This window comes from Anabas testudineus, chromosome 2, assembly GCF_900324465.2.
Source record: "Anabas testudineus chromosome 2, fAnaTes1.2, whole genome shotgun sequence".
In the NCBI taxonomy this organism is placed as follows: domain Eukaryota; kingdom Metazoa; phylum Chordata; class Actinopteri; order Anabantiformes; family Anabantidae; genus Anabas; species Anabas testudineus.
In genome coordinates this window covers 31,844,409-31,865,174 of record NC_046611.1, presented here as the reverse complement: position 1 = coordinate 31,865,174, position 20,766 = coordinate 31,844,409, and the positions used below count along the sequence as shown (strand labels likewise).

The 20,766-nt window shown below is 39.9% G+C and overlaps 1 protein-coding gene across 1 annotated transcript in view; it reads left to right on the top strand.

The window, feature by feature from the left end:
- Positions 1-20,766, top strand: part of ntng1a (netrin g1a) — a 102,418-nt gene that overhangs the window by 33,152 nt on the left and 48,500 nt on the right. Inside the window, 1 exon segment of the mRNA XM_026361538.1 lies at positions 10,160-10,803. Coding sequence (XP_026217323.1) covers positions 10,160-10,803 — 644 coding nt within the window.

The following is a 20,766-nucleotide window of genomic DNA, read 5'->3' as shown; positions in this document are numbered from 1 at the left end:
AGCTTCTGTATCAACTGTCTTCCTTCTATCTGTTGACTACTTAATGAGCTCCGCCTGTGAGCAGCCACTGCTGCATCTAATCCCTTGAAAGTGGGTTGCAGCCTGAAACCAAAGTGCATCTGCAGTGTTTGGTGCCACAAGAAATTTTACAGGCCAGGCTGCTCACTCGCCACTCTTACACAAACAGAAACACACACAGACACACACACACAATCTCTTTCTCGCTCTCTTTTGCGCACACTACACTGTGTGGTCTCATTAGTTTGAATCTCTTGGTTTAATTAATCACTAACAGAGTGCTTAATTCATCTATAATTTCAGCAGAGTGGAGTTGATTAGTGAAGTATTTCCCTCTGGCCCTGTTAAAGTTTTTGATTTCCTTTTTTGTATTTTTTCTTACTAGCCCACCCCCACCCGCCACTCCTCACTTATCTTGTATAATGGCAGCTCCTCTAGAGTTCACAGACAATCAGCTGGCGGAGAACCCTTGAATCTCTTTTCGGGGCTATGATTAGGATAGCGCCAGATGCTTGAAGTTATTGTCATTGAATCAAGTGGATCTACTTGTGTTCCATTGTTGAGGGCTACAGACTATTCAGTTTCTCTGTAGGCTTGTTTTATGTTTTATTTTTTCAAACCTGACAGCGTGAAGAGGTAAGAAGCCAGATAACTGAGGTATTGAGCATGTGGTATTAAAGAATTCCTTGAACTTGGTTTAAATGAAATACAGCATGATATGAGAAATACTCACTACTGACTTTTCATCACTAACTTGAATAGTTAGTGATGAATTCACTAATACAAATTATTTTAGCATTTGATTTGTTATACTCAGGAGTTTTCTATTTACTATAGCAGGAAGCCCCTGCCTACTGCTGATTACCTGGATCAGGTGGTTTATTGAGCATTTTTAAAGACAATAATCCAAAAAGTCTATTCTTGGCCAAGTTTAAATTCATTCATTTTTGAAAATATAAAAAAGCTGTCAACGATCATGCTGCCAGCTCGATTCCTCTGTGTGTGTGTATGTCTGTGTGTTTGCCCCTATTCTCCTTCAGTGTTTTGTGTGACTTGCCTTTCAGAAGTGTGTGTGTGTGTGTGTGTGTGTGTGTGTGTGTGGCCACTTTGCCTGTCAGTGTGTTTGAGTGTCGTGATCCTGCGAGCTCGGAGAGAGGAAAAGGCCCGGGCTCTTTTTCCCAGGAGTCGTCTGCCAATCATTTTCTCAGACTCTGTGGTAAGAAAAAAAAAAAAAAAAAAAACGCAGAGGAGGCAAAGGAGACAGAAAGCAGAATAAAGAGAAAAGAAAAAGAAGAAAGCCTCCCTGTAGAATGACTAAATAGACCTTCAGTGATCTGACACAGAAGCCTGGAGCTGAATCCTAACTACGCTCTGCACAGTTAAATATCCACACTGGGAATGCCGAGCTTTACCACACTATTGATTTTAATCATCTTGGAAAAGTTCAGACTTTTAAAAATAAATAAAATCAGAGACCTTAAAGACTGGAGCAAGGAAAACAGAAATCTTCTAAATCCAGAAATGGTCAATTACTTGTCTGTCCCACCTCATTTTGCAAACCCTTTGAGATAATTACAAGGTGCTTGCTCAGGCCTCTGCTGACCGAGTCACAGAAGTGCTCATTAACAAGAAAACATTCTCCGTGTGCTTGTGGAGGTCTGTACAGCCGCTAATGAGGGGTGAAGTCCGATGACAGGAGATGGATTGAAACGCTTCTCTAGGAGTGAAATGTGATGGCACTTAACTGTACACAAGAGCTTTCAGGGCAAAAACCATGTGATGCACTCTTCAGTGCTTTGCTTATTCTTCAGTGGCACATGGCCAAAAAGCTACTTCTCCTGATTTTTATTTTGACCGTATTTTCTTTGATTCAGTGTGAATTTTTGATTTTAAATAGTTTAGTTTAATTTCAGCTTAACTTTTATTTCATTCTTTATTTTACTTGGACTATTGTATTTGTTTTGTGTTTATTATAGTTGTAGTTTTAGTCATTTTAGTAACAGATAAAATATGATATTAACATATCACATCTAAAATTCACTATCGTAAAATATGAGCTATATTTGTTTCTGTCTGACAAAGCCTATTGATACATCTAAAGGGCATTTTTTTAACCATTTACATCAGACCAACTTATGCATTGTGGCACTTGATTGGCACTATTGAATTCTTTCTATTTCTTCATAAATTACCTAAACTGTGAACACATTTTTATAAAAGTCCAAAAACTAGACAAAGGTCATTCAATGTCAATACAAGTCAGACAAATACTACAGTTGGTAATATATTTATTAGGGAAAACGATCCAAGCTTAAATATTGTTTTTGACAAATGTATGTGAACATCTAGGATTATCAATTTATTTCAAGTGACAATCAGGTGTGAGTCTGGGAGGCCCCATCTTAGTTAAAGACATCTTCACTGTGAAAGTGTGATCTTTACAACAAGGGTTTGTAGAAGTATGTCTTGGCTCGAACCAAAGAGATTTCTGAAGCTTTTTAGAGTCGACTATTAGGCAGATCATGTACAAATGGAAAACATTCAACACCGTTGTTACCCTCCTCAGGAGCAGTCGACCAAAGAGCACACCAGGAGCACTTTTCTAATAGGCCAGGAGGTCAGAAGGAACTCCAGAAGAAGTCTAGCTCAAAGGCCTGGCAGTGGCTTTTGTTACCACGCCATGTTGTTATTGCAATTACCTCATTGGGGTTACTGAATCTGAATCGTGCAAATTGCTGAATTAAAAAATGAGACAAAGTTATACCCATGCTATGTCACACCAGCAATAGCTGAAAAGCATATCCTTTTGCTTTAGCTCAAATATTTCTTTATCTTTTAGAGTTTTTCCCAACTGGCAGCGGCACAGTAAATGATCTGGCACTAATCTGTAGGGTAGCTTTATTGCTGCAGGTCAGTCAGTCTTTGCATCCATAGGGAAGAAGCTGGGGCAGATCCCTGTGCTAGGGTTAGCCCCTCAGCTTGGTCAAGGTGACAGTGATCCATGTCTCTCCTTGGGGGTGCCTATACAGGACATGTAATGTTATTGCACCATCAAAAATACCAGCGAATGGAGAGGAGGATAGAGTAGCAGTGAGAGTGTGATGTACTGTAACCTCTGCTTCATGATGTCACCTCCTGAGGGATTCCTCTGCTCAGAGATAAGGGGTGATCATGGCTACAGGCTAGGATTGTTTTCAAGTCTTAATGTATAGTGGAAAGCTCCAAAGTCTTCATGTTATCTGACAGGACAGTTTGATTGAGAGGTGTAGCATCGCAGCAGCCAGCAGATCGATTATGCTCTAGTGTACTGACTCACAGCAGAAATGTCATTTTAATAAAAGATGAACGACACTTGTCTTGGAAACAGTGGAAAATAACAGTGATCCATTCCGGATTTGATGGGGGAGCAATATTGCCACCAAAAATATGTACTGTAGACATAATATGATTAGAAGTTTCACATGTTTTATATAACAAGCCAGTTCCACATGAAGTCCAGATGGATGAAAAGGATAAAAACCAACTAAGAGTTGAAGTAGTTTGCTGAAGGTAATGGGTAACATTTGCTATAGCTGGAAAGAACTGTGCTGTTGCACTGTAGCACTGATCTGTCAAGTTAACAGCCTGTATTAAAGACACACTTACAGACATCAAACAACCCTTGGCTGTAGCAGCTGATGTGTGTACTTGTCTCGCTCTCACAAATATACCATCTCTTAAGCAGGGGATATCGTCCTGTCCTCCAGCCATTTTGCAGTGGCACCCGGTGGGGATCGCTGTGCCATATAGAAGATAATGGAATATAAAATTGTTTTTATATCTCCTGAATGTGCACTGGCTTCCCCTGCTATTGTTTTAGGGCTCATAAATCTTCTAAATCGATGCCACTGATTGTGATGAACGCAACACGAGGACATTTACACATCGTCTTGCCTCATAACCTCCCCTCAGTCGACTGGACGGCCCACACAGTGGTGCTTAAGGTGGTTGAACGGTGCAGCTCTCTGCCTTAGTTCACCATTGGATTTTCCCCAGTTGTGCTGCAAAACAGCATATTTCACGTGTTGGATTTTTCAAGCTGTCAGTCCACGGTCTTCAAGCTGCTCAGGAGTGGTGGAGCATTAGTTTGTTTTGTGTAACTGTTTGCTTGTGTAAGGGTGCAACAAATTCCATGCAGAGACGGGGTTCAACTATAATTTCTTTTCCCTTTTTCTTTTATTACTTTTCTAAATGACTATATTTAGTATCATAGACAAGACTGCTAGACACATGTTACTACCATTTTGCAGAGTCAGGTTAGCTGCCCCTTTTCTGTTTTCAGTCTTAACAGCAGCAACAGTATTTACAGTATGTACAGGACTGTTTTCTAAAAAAGAAGCAAATTAGTTAATTAGTTAATTAATTTGTTTTTCTGTTCTCTTCTCTATTGCCTATTAATTATCAGGAAGGCCCTCTGGTTCAAATAGTTTGACCTAAAGGTAATTGTAAAAAATAGTCAATTCCGTAATAAAATCTAGGAAAATGTCAGCCTTTTCTCAGACATACTGAGACACTCGTTGTGTGTGTGGAGGTGTGTGTGTGTGATCTCAGGTCCCCCTGTTGCCTTGTTGACCATGGTCCAGGCCGGTCGACCTCCAGCCGACCCTGCGCCATTTGAAAATATGATTGTAATCCTTGTGAGGATTTGGCCTGGGTGTCTATTACCACTGTAATCTGTCACACTGGCATCCAATATTCATTCCACGTCCAGGTTAAGCCCCTCTGTCTGCTCCACCTGTCACTGTGGGAGAGAGAGAGAGAGAGAAGACCCAGTAAAGGTGCTGGCATGACTGAAGAGAGAGAGAGAGAGAGAGGTTTGAAATTGAGAGAGCACTGCTTCAATCAAGCCCCTGGGTCGGGGTGAAGAAATCTATCGTGGAACACAAGGTCTCATTAATGCAGCAGGGATGGCTTTAACCCCCACCCCCATCTTACACACATGCATGCACACACACACACACACACACACATATGCACACCTTGCAGTGGAAGAGAATTGGATAGCTATAAGAAAGGAGATTATGCATTTCTGGGTAGATGGAGAAACTGGTAGAAATGTTGTACTGTTGATGCAATGAAATGTTCACACATGTGGTGCAATGTTGGCATTCAGTGGCAACATTGCAAGATATTATTTGTATTATTATTATATAGTATTATTTGCTAATATTGTCGTACATACATACTGCCACTTAAATCAGAATTTTGTCATTGATTGCTGCAAAATATTTAAAAAGTCCTAACAATGAATGTTAGATAATTGATGTCACTGTACTGCATTACAAATATTTGTCTACTTGAGATTGCCACACCAGTTACATGAAAGTGGGTAACAGTGTTCCAAAATCCTTTTTAACCCTTTTTATATGGACAGGTAAAAGGGGTAAAAATGTCAATTGAGCCAGCCAGGGTGGGTTCAGAGGGGTGCCAGCGGTGGCAAAGCACCTTAAGATTAAAACAGAATGTAGAACCTTCATTAAGAGGAGAACTTACCTCCTCCTGATGCACATCTCGTGTATGAAACATGGAAAAATACACACATCATAAAGAGTGCGGGACTCTTACAGTACATATACAGGTCTGTTGTTTAGTAGCCTCTTTTAGAACATTCAATGTGAGATTATTGTACCTATATGCTACCTGACCATGTCTGTATATAAAGGACATGATGTGGCATCAAGGGTTGGGGGTTAGGGGATGTAAAGCCACCAAGTTTGACTTTCCTAAAAGGCTGTCCCATAATCATTTATGATCAGCTTTGAATTAATTGTGTAAAACTAGCATCTTCCATTATCGTTTTGAAATCAATATGCAATGTAGTCCCAACTTGTGTGTTATAAGTCACACTGGACATATCATTGAGCATCAATTATCTTAACCTGCTACAGTATAAGTTGTAAAATGTTCCTCCAGTAAAATTGTAATTTATATTCATTTATAATTATTATATAATAAGTGGTATTGTATTGTTGGGGGTGTTAAGCTGAATTGAAGGTGAGAGGAAACATTTGTCTTTTTTAGACTGCCTTCTGCTGTGAAGTTGATACTTCTTTAATGCAGCTTTTTGAAACTCTGGAAGCCTCTCAGCTAAAAATGATATTGTCGGGCACTATCCTATACATATCATATTTGGGTAATATTAATAGTACTAATCATATTAACACACATAATTATTCCCTAAAGGCATTCAAAACACGTATTTTCTAAACTTGAGCATGGTGCCCAGTGTGGTTTCCGATTTGAAAATGTCTAGATACACCCCTGAAGCCAGTATGGATTTTAGAAAATGTAACAGTCTCTAATATGATTGCTCTTATATCAAAAAATGATAAAGGTCCTGCACAAATAGTATTTGCACCATAGTTATATTTTGAATTGAATTTTTTGCTTTGTTAAAAAACTAGTTAGTAGTTAAATGATAGACACTTGTTTCGATCAATTGAGTGAAGTGTGCAAGAACTAAAAAGCAGGTTGGTTGGTTTGATTGGTGGGAGCATGTCTAGCTAGATGGCCTGTCGACAGGGAATTTATATTGCCCCTTATCCCATCCTCCATTAGTGGTCACATTGTGTTCAAACACTACAGTAATATCTTATTCTAAGACTACACACAGCCAAATGATCAGTAACGTATCTGCTCTGCACTTCTTCTGTATATGTACAGAATTCCCTTTCCATTTTGCAAGGATTTAACTGTGACCACATGAGAAACCACAATAAATCACAAAGTGTTTTTTTTTTATTTTATTTTATTCTCACGGACAATTAAATAAGCGACAGCAGAGAAATTCATTCGAAAGGATTTGAATTATTTAGATCATTGATCATTACTCCATAAAGTGTAGCAGTAACAGAGGATCTCAGAGTGCAGCTAAAATGGTGCCTTGATTTACAAGTGTCCTAGAGACAAACTGCCTCAGACAGGTGATGTGAGGTGTCGTTTTGGGCTAGTTATTCAACCTGTCTACATGTCTAAAAGCAGTGGTTGGCACAGCAAGAGGAAAACACTTCCCCATGACCCAAACACTACAAATAGTGCCGGTCTTTGAAGTGCAGCTGGATGAAATTAGTCTAATTCATCATCAGGTATGTTGCTGCATTGTTGATTTTTATTCCTCTAGCCAGTTGGTGAAATTAGCCTGAACAGTTTGACAATAAAAGGGGAAACGCTAAAGGAATTTAGAGCAGCTTCACACACAGTCCCACTCTTTCTCACTGCATCACATGCTAATAATCGGATTAAGCCAGTGAGTCGATAGCATCTCCATTAGTGCCAATTTAACCTGACCTATCCGCTCCAGCCACCAGCTGGCTTTTGTAATCTGCGATGACTTTATGCTGGCAACTCATCATCACACTGGGATTAATAGAAACATCTTTTGTAATTACAAAAATGTTTCACTGCCGGGTGCTGTCTATTATTTTGATGTTTTCCAAACCATTAAAGGGCTAACAGAGGCCTCAGCAGTGCCCTACAGTAAAACACAGAACTCTGTCATTGATTTTCACGCCGGTCATATACTCAGCATTTTATCTCCTTTCTGTTCTCCGGGCTGACCAGTGAGGCTATTGATCTTCATAAAGGCCGCATTTTGTCGTTAGGCGAGGAGCGGAGGAGACAGTAATGAAAGGGTTTTAACCTGTGTGTTCGGGGATCGCTGGACGGTTTGGCCAAAGTTGCCAGGTGCTACACGCAGCAGATTTTCAGCCGTGTGGCCACAGGGATCGATAGGGATATATCTTTGTCTGATTACAGAGATGTGCCAGTGAGGACGGCAGTTAGTGTGTGTGTGTGGGCGTCACTGTAATAGCTGATGGTTGGATCTGCCTGATTCGGTCACCAGGGTACAAAGTGTTTGACCTCAGACATGATGGAACCACTCACACAAAGGAATTGTCTGCTTAGTTTTACTCTTCACATCAGACGTAAGGTTTAGAACGTTAACGCAGCCTGTATCCCCCCCTGACAGTTTAAGCTGCATGTACTTTTCCGCTACTTTATACTTAAATTCTACTGCATTTGTCAGTGAAATGTTTGTCTGACAGCTCTAGTTACTTAGCAGAATAATATTTTATGAATGAAACCTCAGTACTCAAAATATACTTTCCCAATAGTGTAAAAGGAGTTCAAATGAGCTTCATCTCATTATAATACTTACAGTCATATATATTTATGCCATTGTAATAATACTAATTTTCACTAATATCATTTCCAAAATTACAGTGGGTTTTGATACTTTATCTGCCATTGATAATATAAGAATGATATTGTGTATAGATACATGTATGTAAATGGCATGTCTACCACTGAACAAACCCTAATACTAATAGAAAATATAATGATTGACCTCCTAAAAAATTTGATTTTATTTTCCAAATATGGCCCCCTCTTCTGAGTGTGCCCCCCTCCCACAAACTAAAAAAAATAAGTAAAAGAATCGAGCTTAGAATATTTGGACTGAATTTGACTTCTATTAAAGTATTTTTTTTTTTTTTTTTTTTACAAATTTTACTAAATTACAGAACTTGACTCATTTTCATGTAAGTAAGTAAGATAATGTCAAAACAATAAGGAAAAGGTTTTTATGCCAGATGCCTTTCCTAATGTAACCCTCCACATTTTACACCAGCCTTGGTCTGGCACTCAGAGTGCACCGGCTTGTAGATTGCTTATTCAATTCAATTCAATTCAATTCAATGGCCAGGTGGTGTCAGGCCTTGAACCACTGATCTTAGACTCAGGGGGTGATCACTCTACCAACTGAACCACTGCCGCTCCAAAAGAAAAAAGAGATAAATGGTGAATTTAAAACACCTTTCGTGTAACAGAATTAAAATAAAATTTTCAACCACTTTAAATAAAACATTTAAGCACAGTAGAGTGTCATTTGAAAGGTGTTAATAAATTAGTATTAGTTACTGTGCTGCAATGTTCAGTTAGTATGATAGCAGACATACAGTAGTTAACAATAATTAACTGGGGCAAGAACAGAAACATCTTTTCTCTGTCCTTCCGAAAATACATGTGCTCTAAGCCCTTCACTTTCACTGAGTAACAGGTTTAGGTCTCCCTCGATAAATGCACATTTACAACAAACCACAGCAGCACAGTCAGTCATCCTGCATGCCAAGTGTGTTTTTTAGACTGTCCGCACCCCCTAAGCAGGCATAACTGTCGCATATGAGTTATCACGCATCTGTGGATACACGGTGCACCAGATGCTGCAGTTAATGGCACACCTAACCTACCACTATGAATGGTCGACTAAAACCCAAGTGGAATTTTCCACTGCCTTTTTCCTCCTCTGTTGCTTTCCAGCAGCCACTGTCCAGTGCTGGGAGAAGCCTGCGGGGGATGGTCCCAGACAGGATATTAATGGGGCCCTCCAACAGTCAGAAGGCCTGACTGAGCCCTGTTTCATTGTCACCTTGCCTTGGAGGACAAGAGAAAACTTGCAAAGCCTATTAGCTGAATGGAGCTGTTTCTCCCTTTAACTTACTCAATCGCAATGCCTCACTGCTTCATTAGACTGTCTTACATCAGAAGCCTGCTTCTGTCCCTGTGTGTGGAAGTAGTGCTCACCACTACTTCCACAGACACACACACACCTACACACACATACACATACAGGGTGACATCTCTCACCTAATCAAGCAGTGGATTATCTTGTCCTGATAAATTGGAGCTTGTAGCACTTGAAAGGTCCTCTTGGAGGAGTGCCTCCTCCCCCCTGACAGCTAGATTGAGCCCCCGGGGAGCATAGAGTGAACACCGCCTGGTAATGATTTGTGGTAAATCGGACAAATGTTTTTTTCCAAAGGCCTTTTTCAACCAAAAACCTTGATGAATTTCAAATTTCAAGTCCTATTCAGTTCATCAAATCACTTTGCGAATACATTTTGAATATTTTCTATCCCTTTTGGTCAATTAGAGGATACAGGGGCATGTAGGGAACAGTGCTCATGTGATTACAACATTTGTGATATTAAATATCTTAATTTTGGAATTCTTGTAATAATTAACCCAACTGGTCACAGCTAACCACTTTTCTTTCTTTCTCTTTCTCTCTCTGTTTGGTTTCTCTGCACTCTCTTTATTGCAGGAGAACCCTTACATGTGTAATAACGAATGTGACGCCAGCACTGAGGAGCTTGCCCACCCTCCAGAGCTTATGTTTGACAACGAGGGCCGTAACCCCACCACGTTCTGGCAGTCCACATCCTGGAAGAAGTACCCAAAGGCCCTCCTGGTCAACATCACGCTGTCTTGGAACAAAACCATCGAGCTGACTGACGACATAGTCCTGACCTTTGAGTCGGGCCGGCCCGAACAGATGGTCCTAGAAAAGTCTCTGGATTATGGACGAACCTGGCAGCCGTATCAGTTCTATGCCACTGACTGCCTTGACGCCTTTACCATGGAGCCCAAGACAGTGCAGGACCTGACCCAGCATACCCTGCTGGACATCATCTGCACCGAGGAGTACTCACGAGGTTATGTGTGGAAGTATGACAAAACTGTACGCTTTGAGATCAAGGACCGATTTGCTCTGTTTGCTGGCCCCCGGCTTCACAACATGGCCTCACTTTATGGCCAACTGGACACCACCAAGAACCTGAGAGATTTCTTTACTATCACAGACCTGAGGATTCGTCTTCTCCGGCCCGCCACTGGAGCTACAATGGTGGATGAGAACAACCTGTCCAGATACTTCTATGCCATTTCTGACATCAAAGTGCAGGGCAGGTAAGACCTGAACTCCTCATAGATTACCATGTGAGTAAAGTGGAAAACTCACCTAGGGGCCCGATTGTGCATGTCAGTTGGTTTTGATAATGTGATTACAGCCAAATTTGTGAGAGAATTTGCAGCAATCAATTAAAAAAGAGTTATTAGAGGTCATAAATGCCCTCAGCTTAATCAGCCATGGCTGGACTCATTCTCTGAAGGATTTGAGCTTGAAAATGTCATCATGATTCTGTAGGCTGATACCTATCAGCTTTTCTGTGGTATTATTGCAGTGACAGTACAGCTACCCCAGTAGTACAGAAAAATGCATTTGCCTTTACCATTCTTTCCAATTAGGGAGTGGATCTATAATGATGTGCAGAGTTCATCAGTTGTCAGCATGTCTTAATTAACTAAGCTGCTTATGGCTTGCTGAAGCACTATATTTTGGACGCAGCATTCACTCAGCTGTCTATTAGCCCGAAAAAGACATTAGAGGTAGCATTTCAGATGTCAGGTGCACGTTGTAATTAGTGTTTGATTTACAGATTCCACAGAGGGTCATATAACATGAAAACAAGACAGCATTACACTGTTAGCGGAAAGGCCGACAAAAGCTTGACCTGCTTCTTAACGCTGCTACAAGAGTCACTGGGGCATAGACTTAAGTGGATCTGTTTTACACCATGTGGTTTTTCAATTGAACAGATGTGAATATGGTTGTAAGCAGCAGAGGAATGAAGATTTAATTGCTCTTGTTTCACTCTTCACACATGAGAGAACGTCACAACAATTCTAGGATATGGGTGGAAGTGTTAAAGTCGGGCTGCCAGACTGTGGCTCACAACGGTGGTTGTGTCACAGTGGTGACAAGATAAACTCGGGGAGATGACTACAAATAGAAACGTCGCTAGTGTCCTCACAGCAGACACCAGTTGCTCTAACCAGTGTGGTTGTGTGGGAAAACAAATCAAAAAAACAAACCAAGCTGAAAAAGAGTCAGCATCAGGTAGTCATTTTGAAAAAGTAATGAGACCTCAATTGTTGTCATTCTACAACACTGGCTAATACATAGAGTAGTTGTATTGTAATAACATGTAACATTATTCATAGTGATATCGACAAATGCCTTCAAGCTATTAAACGAATCTCTAATTTGTTGATTTCCTTAATATGCCATTAAAATGCAGTAAAGGCACACTGCGCATTGCTTTAATGCACTGTAAATGTGCAGGTACCCTTGAGCACAAGGGGCTATGATAATGAATGCCTCGCTCAGAAATTGAATTTTTGACTTTTGTCGTGATTGAGAAGGTCATTCAGCAAAAATAACTAGAGGGAATTTACTAACACAAAAGACTTGGATGGGACATCCATTCAACGCCCGCTGAAATGAGGGGGGCTGTCATACGCACAGATTATTTATTCTATCTGACTAATCATGACCGAACTCATACATCCCTGTGGGGCTGTAGATTTGAGCAATGGCTGTGTGCTACCATCGGGCCGCGGCCGTTTACCAGCCCGCTGTTTTTAGAGTGACGCTCGCCTGAGAAATGTTCCCCACTGTTTACCAAAGGTAACACACAGTTCAGCCATAATGAGATACATTCTACACAGAGAGGGATCACTCTCTTCCCCCTCCCTCTCATGATGAATCACTGCCCAGCCCCTATCTTCAAGTGTTGTACACAAGACACGAGCTCCTTAACCCATGGAATACAGTTCTGCAAGACTCAGTAGGAGCGATTTTGCAGGGGCAGTGAGGTTGGCATATTTCACTGTGCTGGATGTGTGTGTGTGTTTCGGTGTCTGTGTGTGTGGAGGGAAATACAGTAGGAGAGCTTGCAGATTTTCTGCCCTTGCCACAACAATGTGAGAAACACAGAAAGAAACCTAAGCTCTTTGCCAAAGTAGGTCAGCCTGGAAAATCTAGAAAAAGAGAAAGTGGAAGAAGCACTTTGCAGACATCTCTGCATCTGTTACATGCAGCTAAAGTTGTTACTGGGAGCCAGAAGTGTCATGCATGACCATCCTATTATGGGCGATTACAAGGAAGCACCGGACCAAAGGCACTGAGGGGGAAAGAATCGATGTAAAGAACTCCAAATGACACCAAGCATGGAGCTGGGAGATGAATGTGAACAATGCAAACTGCCCGGTGACTTAAATGAATTTGACAATCTCACTGTTATATTGCATCAGCAGTGTTAAATGGGTGTGTGGGGTGATAGTGTGGAGGAGTTGGAAGGATTTTCTAATTATCTACTGTATGACTTTGGCATAATTGCTCTGCCTCTTTTTTTTTTTACATGCCTTACAGTAACTACAGCCGACTATTTCTCCAACTGTCTCTCCCCCTTTAGCTTGATGCCCTCTTCCTCCCTCCCTTCTATGATCAATATAGTGTAATTAAAGCTGGAAGAGTTTCAGGTTGCTAAAAGATTTCTTTTTCAGTTTCTCTCTGTCAGTCTCTGTCCCCCACCATCCTGCCCTGCTCAAGTTATCCTTTGCAAAGCAAAAGTCTCTGAAGGGGCTCCAGGTCCCCACCAAATTTAAACACATAGCCCCATTCATTTCCTCTGCTACTATTTAAAGAATAAATATCAAACACATAATTTTTCTCTGTGCTTAAAAACAAAGAAGTTCACCGAAAAGCAAGAACTGCAGGTGAAATCTTTGGTCTTTCTTTTATTTCACCATATAGATTTTTTAAATGCTAAAATCTGTCAAGGCTTTATTTTTATAGGCAAAAGTTTCTAATAATCTCCTGGCAACACATTTGTATTTTTGTTTGAAATTCTAAATCTGTTTAAAAACCTGTTTTCCAGAAGTTCTTTGAACTACTAATAATGTGTACTCCAGCTTTTTTTAAGCCTGGTTGTTTTGAGCAAAATATAATTTTTTCTTTGAAATTTGGGACTTTTTCTAAAATACAGCAACAATTAAAGTCCGTGATTTGTTCATGTGCTTCAACCTTTATTTATCTGACAAAGGTAAGAAAATATTTTCAGTATTTTTACAAAAAAAAAACTTAATTGTATTTTGTGAAAATTTACAGTTTGATGCCTGCAACACACTGAGAGTCTGCATTACATCACCTTTTATTTTAATTTGGCTTTTTAACTATTTGGGAATTGAGGATACTAAATGTATTTTTGCAAATGGAATATTTGTATATTCTTGCTCGATACAAGACTTTAGCTGCTTAACAGTCTATAGTAATATAGACATTCTCAATAGATCGTAAATATCCTATGACTTCCTACGAACATGCTTTACCTTTGTTTTGCGTCATAGAGTAAGTCTCACTTCCCCATCAATGTTCTAAATTCTTTGCAGTCTTAATGACTTTGTTTTTGACCTGATTGAAAATTCTTTCATGACATTTGGCACAAAGTAGTGAACCATGACACATAATGGCTTAAAAAGACTGAGCCTTTAGTGGTTGCTCCGTTTATATCCAATCATGATCTGGTCACCTGTTACCAGTTTCTCTGATAGTTCTTGTTGTTCATCTACAATAGTGTCTACAAGTGTTACTTGGTTATTGATAAACATTTCAGTCTTATTGCCTCTGTTCCAACTTTTTTTGTGTGTTGTAACATCAAACTCTAAATGTGCTTTTATTACTATGAAATACAATGAAGTTGGTCAGTTAAAAGAGTAAAAATCTACTTTGGCTTGACAAATAAAGTTTCAAGTGAATTGGCAATCTCAGATTTTAGTTTTTAGTTTAAAAGTCCCAACTTTTTGGGAAATGGGGTTTGTAGAAGCTACAGAAAGGAAAGTTTGTTTGACCAATTTACCCTTGCAGCAGTGGGAACTGTGATTCAATTTCCGAAGCATATATGTGCCATGGGCACTATCAGGGAAGGTCAGAAGCAACCTCAAGTGTTCACAGTCACTTTTACTGCAGGGTAGACTTGAAGGGGCAAATTGGTTATTAAATGGACCAACCTTTTTTCCTGCTCTAGATTTCCCACAGCCTCATGGAAAGAAAGTCTTGTTCAGTGACTGTGAATCCACACGCTGACGAGGAACGAGGATGGATATTCATATGGACAACTCAACATTTCTGTTTTAATTCAGACCTGATCTGACGTACAGTGTAACTTCAATTCAAAACCTGCAGAAAGACCAGGCTAATGTTAAGCAAATCGTGCAATAGACTCTTCTTGCTGCCTTTTATAGTGGTCCTTTATTTAGCAGCAAAGGTATACTGAATTTACAGACAAGCACTCACAAATGTTTCTTTTTTTAATAGTCGACTGCACGTTTCACACACAACTCTCCCAGCAAATCATATATACACAAGAACATTAGTTCACTCAAAACCATTACACATAAAATTATACTAGAAGAGATTTAATCAAACTTGAATCAGACATGCCTGCACTAACCAAGGCATCACATATAAAATAATAAATAGAAGAGATTTAAATCAGACTTGAGTTATGTTTACAGTAAGAAGCTTGCAATGAACAGCAATTTTTGGTTCTGAAGACATTAATGTGTGGAGTCCAATGACATGTAAGCTGCTACTCTCATAACACACTTACCTGAGTCTGTTATATCCCAATACTAGCACAAACTGTATTTCCAATGGTGTGTCAAGTGCAATACAGCACATAATCACTGGGGATGAATTATCATGACTAAAGCTCTGCTTCTGCTCTTTTTTGTTCTGGATCAAGTCCACACTGGTACAGTATATGTGATAAAGGCAGGCTCTTATCTAAGGCATATGAAAATATACCATCTGTTAGAGATTAGACAGTCCTTCTCTCCCACAGTGCATGGGTCATGCTTTTGGTGCATTCTAATTGCAGTGAAGTTCAGTGCATATGTGCTTTGGATATAGCTGTTTCAACTACAGATCAGCAGTTTGGTGAGTGATGGCTCTATCGGATCTCCCCTAAGGGAGGAACAAACAAGAAGTCAATCTGCTTTTTTTCCCTCTTCTCCTGTCCCTCCACAGTGCTTGGCTTGCTCTTAGGCCTGCCTGTAGTCGACAGATAATCTATTTGTGCTAATTTCATGTTTCTTGCTGCCCTCTCCCCCCTCAAATAAGTCATTCCACCAGTCCACCTGCCTTAGTCTGGGTCTTTCTCTCTGTACCACCATAAGCATTTACTTTGCGCTGTGCTCTGCACTCTAGTCTTTTTTAATCAGCAGACTGCATTAGTCATTGTGGTGGAGACCGTGTTTGTGGGACAGGCTAAGTGATTGGTCCAGATAAGTTGCAGTTTAATGGCTGTAATCAAAGGGCCACTTCTAATTTAGTATAAGTGCTAATATCACAATGCAAAACTACTCCACCTGTTAGATTACTGTACAGAAGTACAGTAAACTTTTATTTTTAAATTGAGTGTTAATATGCGAAAAAGGGGCCACTTCCTCACTCAACACGTTGGGTTTCTGTATAAAAAGGGCTACAGTCATCAAACAATTTACTTTACTATGTGTATCTATGTGTGAAATCGCAATCTGTGAAATATCTAGTAAACATAGTTGTAAGTTAAGTTAAGTTAAGTTAAGTTAGGTTAATTTAATTAAGGTAAGTTAAGTTAAGTAGCATTACAAAATAGGTATAGACAGATAAAATCATGTAAACTATAAACTGACCTGAAGAAAAGTACTTGACTAACTATTTAATTACTTTCCACTACTACCAATTAGCACATGTAGGCCTACTATTACAAACATTGCTTTTTGGTCATATTACACTGCAGTATCACCTACTGTCTGTGTTGGGTTTTTGTGAATGGCATGATCAGATGAAAATGAAGCTGTCCTCTGACCTGCGCCTGCCTTCTCCCATCTCTGCTCTGTTTATCCTCTTCACTTCAAAGTGCGCGGAGAAACATTTCTTGTTTTTATTTCCGCTGTGTTTGAGGCAGTTCAGTTTGAAGCTCTGAGCTCGCCCTCCTACGCTACCCGAATCCACTGGGAGTGGAAGCGTGGGATGGTTTATCCATTGGTGAACTCAAGTTTATAAGTGAAATCATAAATCTTCATTGAAGGTTTATGGATACCTGCCAAGGCTGCTTTGATCAGCTTTAGATGAGTTTACAGAGGGATAAGTGGGATAAATGAGTGGGTTTACTTCTGACATGAGAACTGACAACCAACAAAATTCTTCCTGGCATCCGAAGAAACAATGTCCTCTCCCTCTCAACAACCTTTGTGCTCATTGAGAGCACGTTCTGCTATTGTCCTGTTATCATTTATTTCAGTCTTTCTTACAGCAGATCTGTCACTCATTGTATCTTTGTTACTTGTTACTGACAGAACTCACTTTGTGTCAGATGCTACCGAAAGCTCTAGCTTTATCTTCGTTCCCTTTGTCTCTTTCTTCCTCCTTCCATGAATACCTTCATCACCTGTTGTACCTGACTTCTGCCCAGCACATTTCTCCACCCCTCTCTGCCTTTGATCCTCCTCCTTTGGTTTGTCTCTACAATAGCTGATGCCATCCCTGCATGATCTGCCAGGTTGAGGAGCTCAAAAGAAATTCTTATAAGTCGGGGCAGAAACTCAACCTGGTTCCTGGCCGAGCAAAAAGTTTTCTCTCAAAGTGTCTCTCAGATCTTAAGAAAGTATGCCGAAGCCTGGACAAAAGAATCTCAGAGATTTTGGGATCGACCTCCACCTGCAGAGAAGCAGGAAGAAGCTGGCAAACCGAGAAATCCTAACATGATAAATTAGGTGCATCTGTCCTCAACGCAAAGCCACCTGCAGTGTCCTTCTTATACCCATGCAGCTCCTTAAGTTGGGGCTGTATGAGGATAAGAACGGCCCTTTTTAAAAATACTTTTTAAATATAGATAAGAACATCTTGCATTTAGCATTTACCCAAATGTGCACATCTACAGCCAACTGTAGTGGGTGTGTTTCTCTGTGAGGCAGTGTTAATATAGAAGTTGCCCCCTCCTCTCCAATTAATTGGATATTCCCAGATACACAAACCACCCCAAGCGATACACGTGAACCATGTAGAAAAAGAAAATGAGGAAAGGCTGGATTTGAAAAATGCGATAGGCGGAGGCAGAGTGTGAGGCGCATTGTGCTGGCAGCAGCAGAGCGTAACGCACCATATCTACATGCCACAGCTGCCTGTGCACAGTCTTCTGCACATGGCTGCTGGCAACATCAGGCCACCTTGGACCTTTTTGAAAATGGACAAAAATGGGGCACCTTCGTGGATGGTGGTACAAAAATATTTTGTGTGGTGATGTTTTTCCTGTCAATCAAGGCTCGGTTTAGATGCTTAATTAATCAAGTGGTTGGTTATTAAGATGAGTGCTCCCGTATTTTTAGTGTTTATTTATTTTTTAACAAACCAATGATCTTTCTCTAAAAGATCTCTTAGGGTGTTTTCACTTTATGCATTTCCTTTGGTCCAAATCAGTGAATGAGTTTGTGTTTTACTTGATTCAGCTCCTTTTAACACTGAAAAAAATCCAAGTGTCACGTAAAGTCATGTCAAATCGCACGAGAGAGGTAAAGTGTTGTGGACTACTGTACATTTGTGTGACAGAACAGAGATGATTAATGTATCATGTTACACCGCCTGCCTAGTCATCAGACCTGGTGTCTCTGAGGCACTTCACCTCCTCACGTCTCTATGTTTTTCCTAGATTAAAATATAGAGACGTGATGTTTTTCCTAGATTATCAGACAGCATGTTTTTGGTGGACAAATGACATAAGTGAAAATCTATACTCTACCTAAAGCCCTCAAATCATGCGCGTAAACACACGACGAGTGCCCCACAGACACCAGGTCTAATGACTTAGCAGACGATGTGACATAATAAACAATAAGCAACGGGATAACCAACCCAACATCGTTCTCACGATTTGACGAGACACATTTTAGTTCACTTGGATTTTTCTCAGTGTGAAAAGAAACCACAACCACTCCCTTGATAGTCATTTTCTGTTAATACATACTGATTAGCACTTTACACATTCAAAAATACGTTGGATGAGAACATAAGCCCTCACCTATGGCCGTGAGCTCTGAGTGGTGATCTAAAGAATGAGTGGCCAAAATGAGTTTACTCTGTAGGATGGCTGGAGTCCACCTTAGACATAGGAGTAACATATAGAGTAACATCCAGAGGGACCCCGTACAGTACAGCCACTGCTAATTTGCATCAAAAGGAGCCACTTGAGGTGGTTCAGGCATCAAATCAGAATGTCTCCTGGGTGCTTCCCATTGGAGGGACACAAGGCACATCCACCTGTCAAGAGAACCTAGGGTAGACCCAGAACCTGCTTAGCGGATTGTATATTTCATCTGATCTAGGAATGTCTTGGGTTTCCCCAGGAAAAGCTGGAAAATGTGGCTAGGGAGCAGGACATATAGACACAAACAGTCACCATGACCTGATGCCAGATCAGTGGCAGATCATACATGGGTAGGTGGACAGCATAATGTCCAGTGATTATGTTTTCTACAAAGTAGTTGGTTGCAGTTTTCTCATAATATTTGGAAGACAAGGTTACAATATGAATCTTTATCTAATTTAATCAAATTTAATGTTTCTTTATCTCATATTATCATCAGTAAAACAAATCTGTATAATTTATAACCAAAATGCTAACAAGCTACACATACTTACATGGCACGATGGTTTTTATGAATTATAGTGATTCAGACCAATAGAATGTTTTTATGAAAGACTTATCTGTACCTCTTCAAGTGGGCATAGTTTGTCTGAAATTCAATACAATAAATTGTAATTCATAAAAGAATTTATTAAACAAATAAGTTGTGTTGCATTCACTGGTTGCCATGCTATTTGGATTTTACATTATGCAACTTCCACATATTTATAAGCTGGGATCTGTCAGTGGAAAACTGCCACATCAGTAACATCCTGTCCTTGCTGTGAATGGTGCGGTATATATGAGGAAAAAAGATATCCCTTGTTTTATTGTTGAATGTGTTTTGTTCCAACAAGCAGAAACTTTATGCTCAGTGTTCAAGGGCATCTGTATAAGCAGTGCATTTTATCCATTCTGTGTGTCTTTAGAAGGTGAATATGAGTGTGAGCACTAAGGTGGACTTTTAAGTCCCAGAACTGTTAAACTACCTTCTTCTCAACAGAGATTCTTCTGGCTGCTTTTTAAAACCTCCTCTGTCTTTCCACACACTGCCTACCACTCTCACATACAAATGGCAGGATGAAAGAAGGATGGATTTTGACTACTTATAGTCTACTGTTTGCTGAGTTGTCCCTTTCCAAATACAATCCAGCTTAAACCTTTTGTATTGTACTTTCACAAGGCTCTATTTCATTTTTTAATATTCATAACACAAACAGAAGCGTGTTTGCTTTTAGTTGTTCCCTGCTGCTGCTATCTATAAAAAGGTCTGCGTATAGAAACTTCTCTAGGTGTAGTTTGTGAGACAAAGCATTAAAGTAGAAGACATTTTTGCTTTTGAGAAACAGATTAAGGAACAATATTGCTAATGATTATAAAAGTAGGTTAGTTAGTTTGAAGATACACTTATTAACATACACTTATATACACTTGCAAAGAAATGTTTTAGATATCACAATGATTATATTTGTCATTACACTGGAAAATGACAATTTATACTTTTTGGGAAAGAAAGCCTTTGAAACTTTATCAACAAATAAAGTAAAACAAATCTATTGTACCAACATATCAAGCTCATATCTAACTTCTACAGTGAGTCCTGATAAATCAGTCTGTGAGTCATTATAGACATAAAGTGAGAAACATGACTTGTTTCAAATAAAGTCATGGTTCTGATCAAGTACTGGCTTTTTTTTATTATTGCACTATACACACCAGCTTCAAATGTTTCCTCCTGATTCAATGGTCAGTGGTCATTAGTTTGTCATCGTTAGCTGGGCCCTCGGTCTACTCAGCAGACCATTATCACATGCAGGACCTTTGTCATGGTTAATAAATATACCAACAGCTCTAGCTTCTCTTC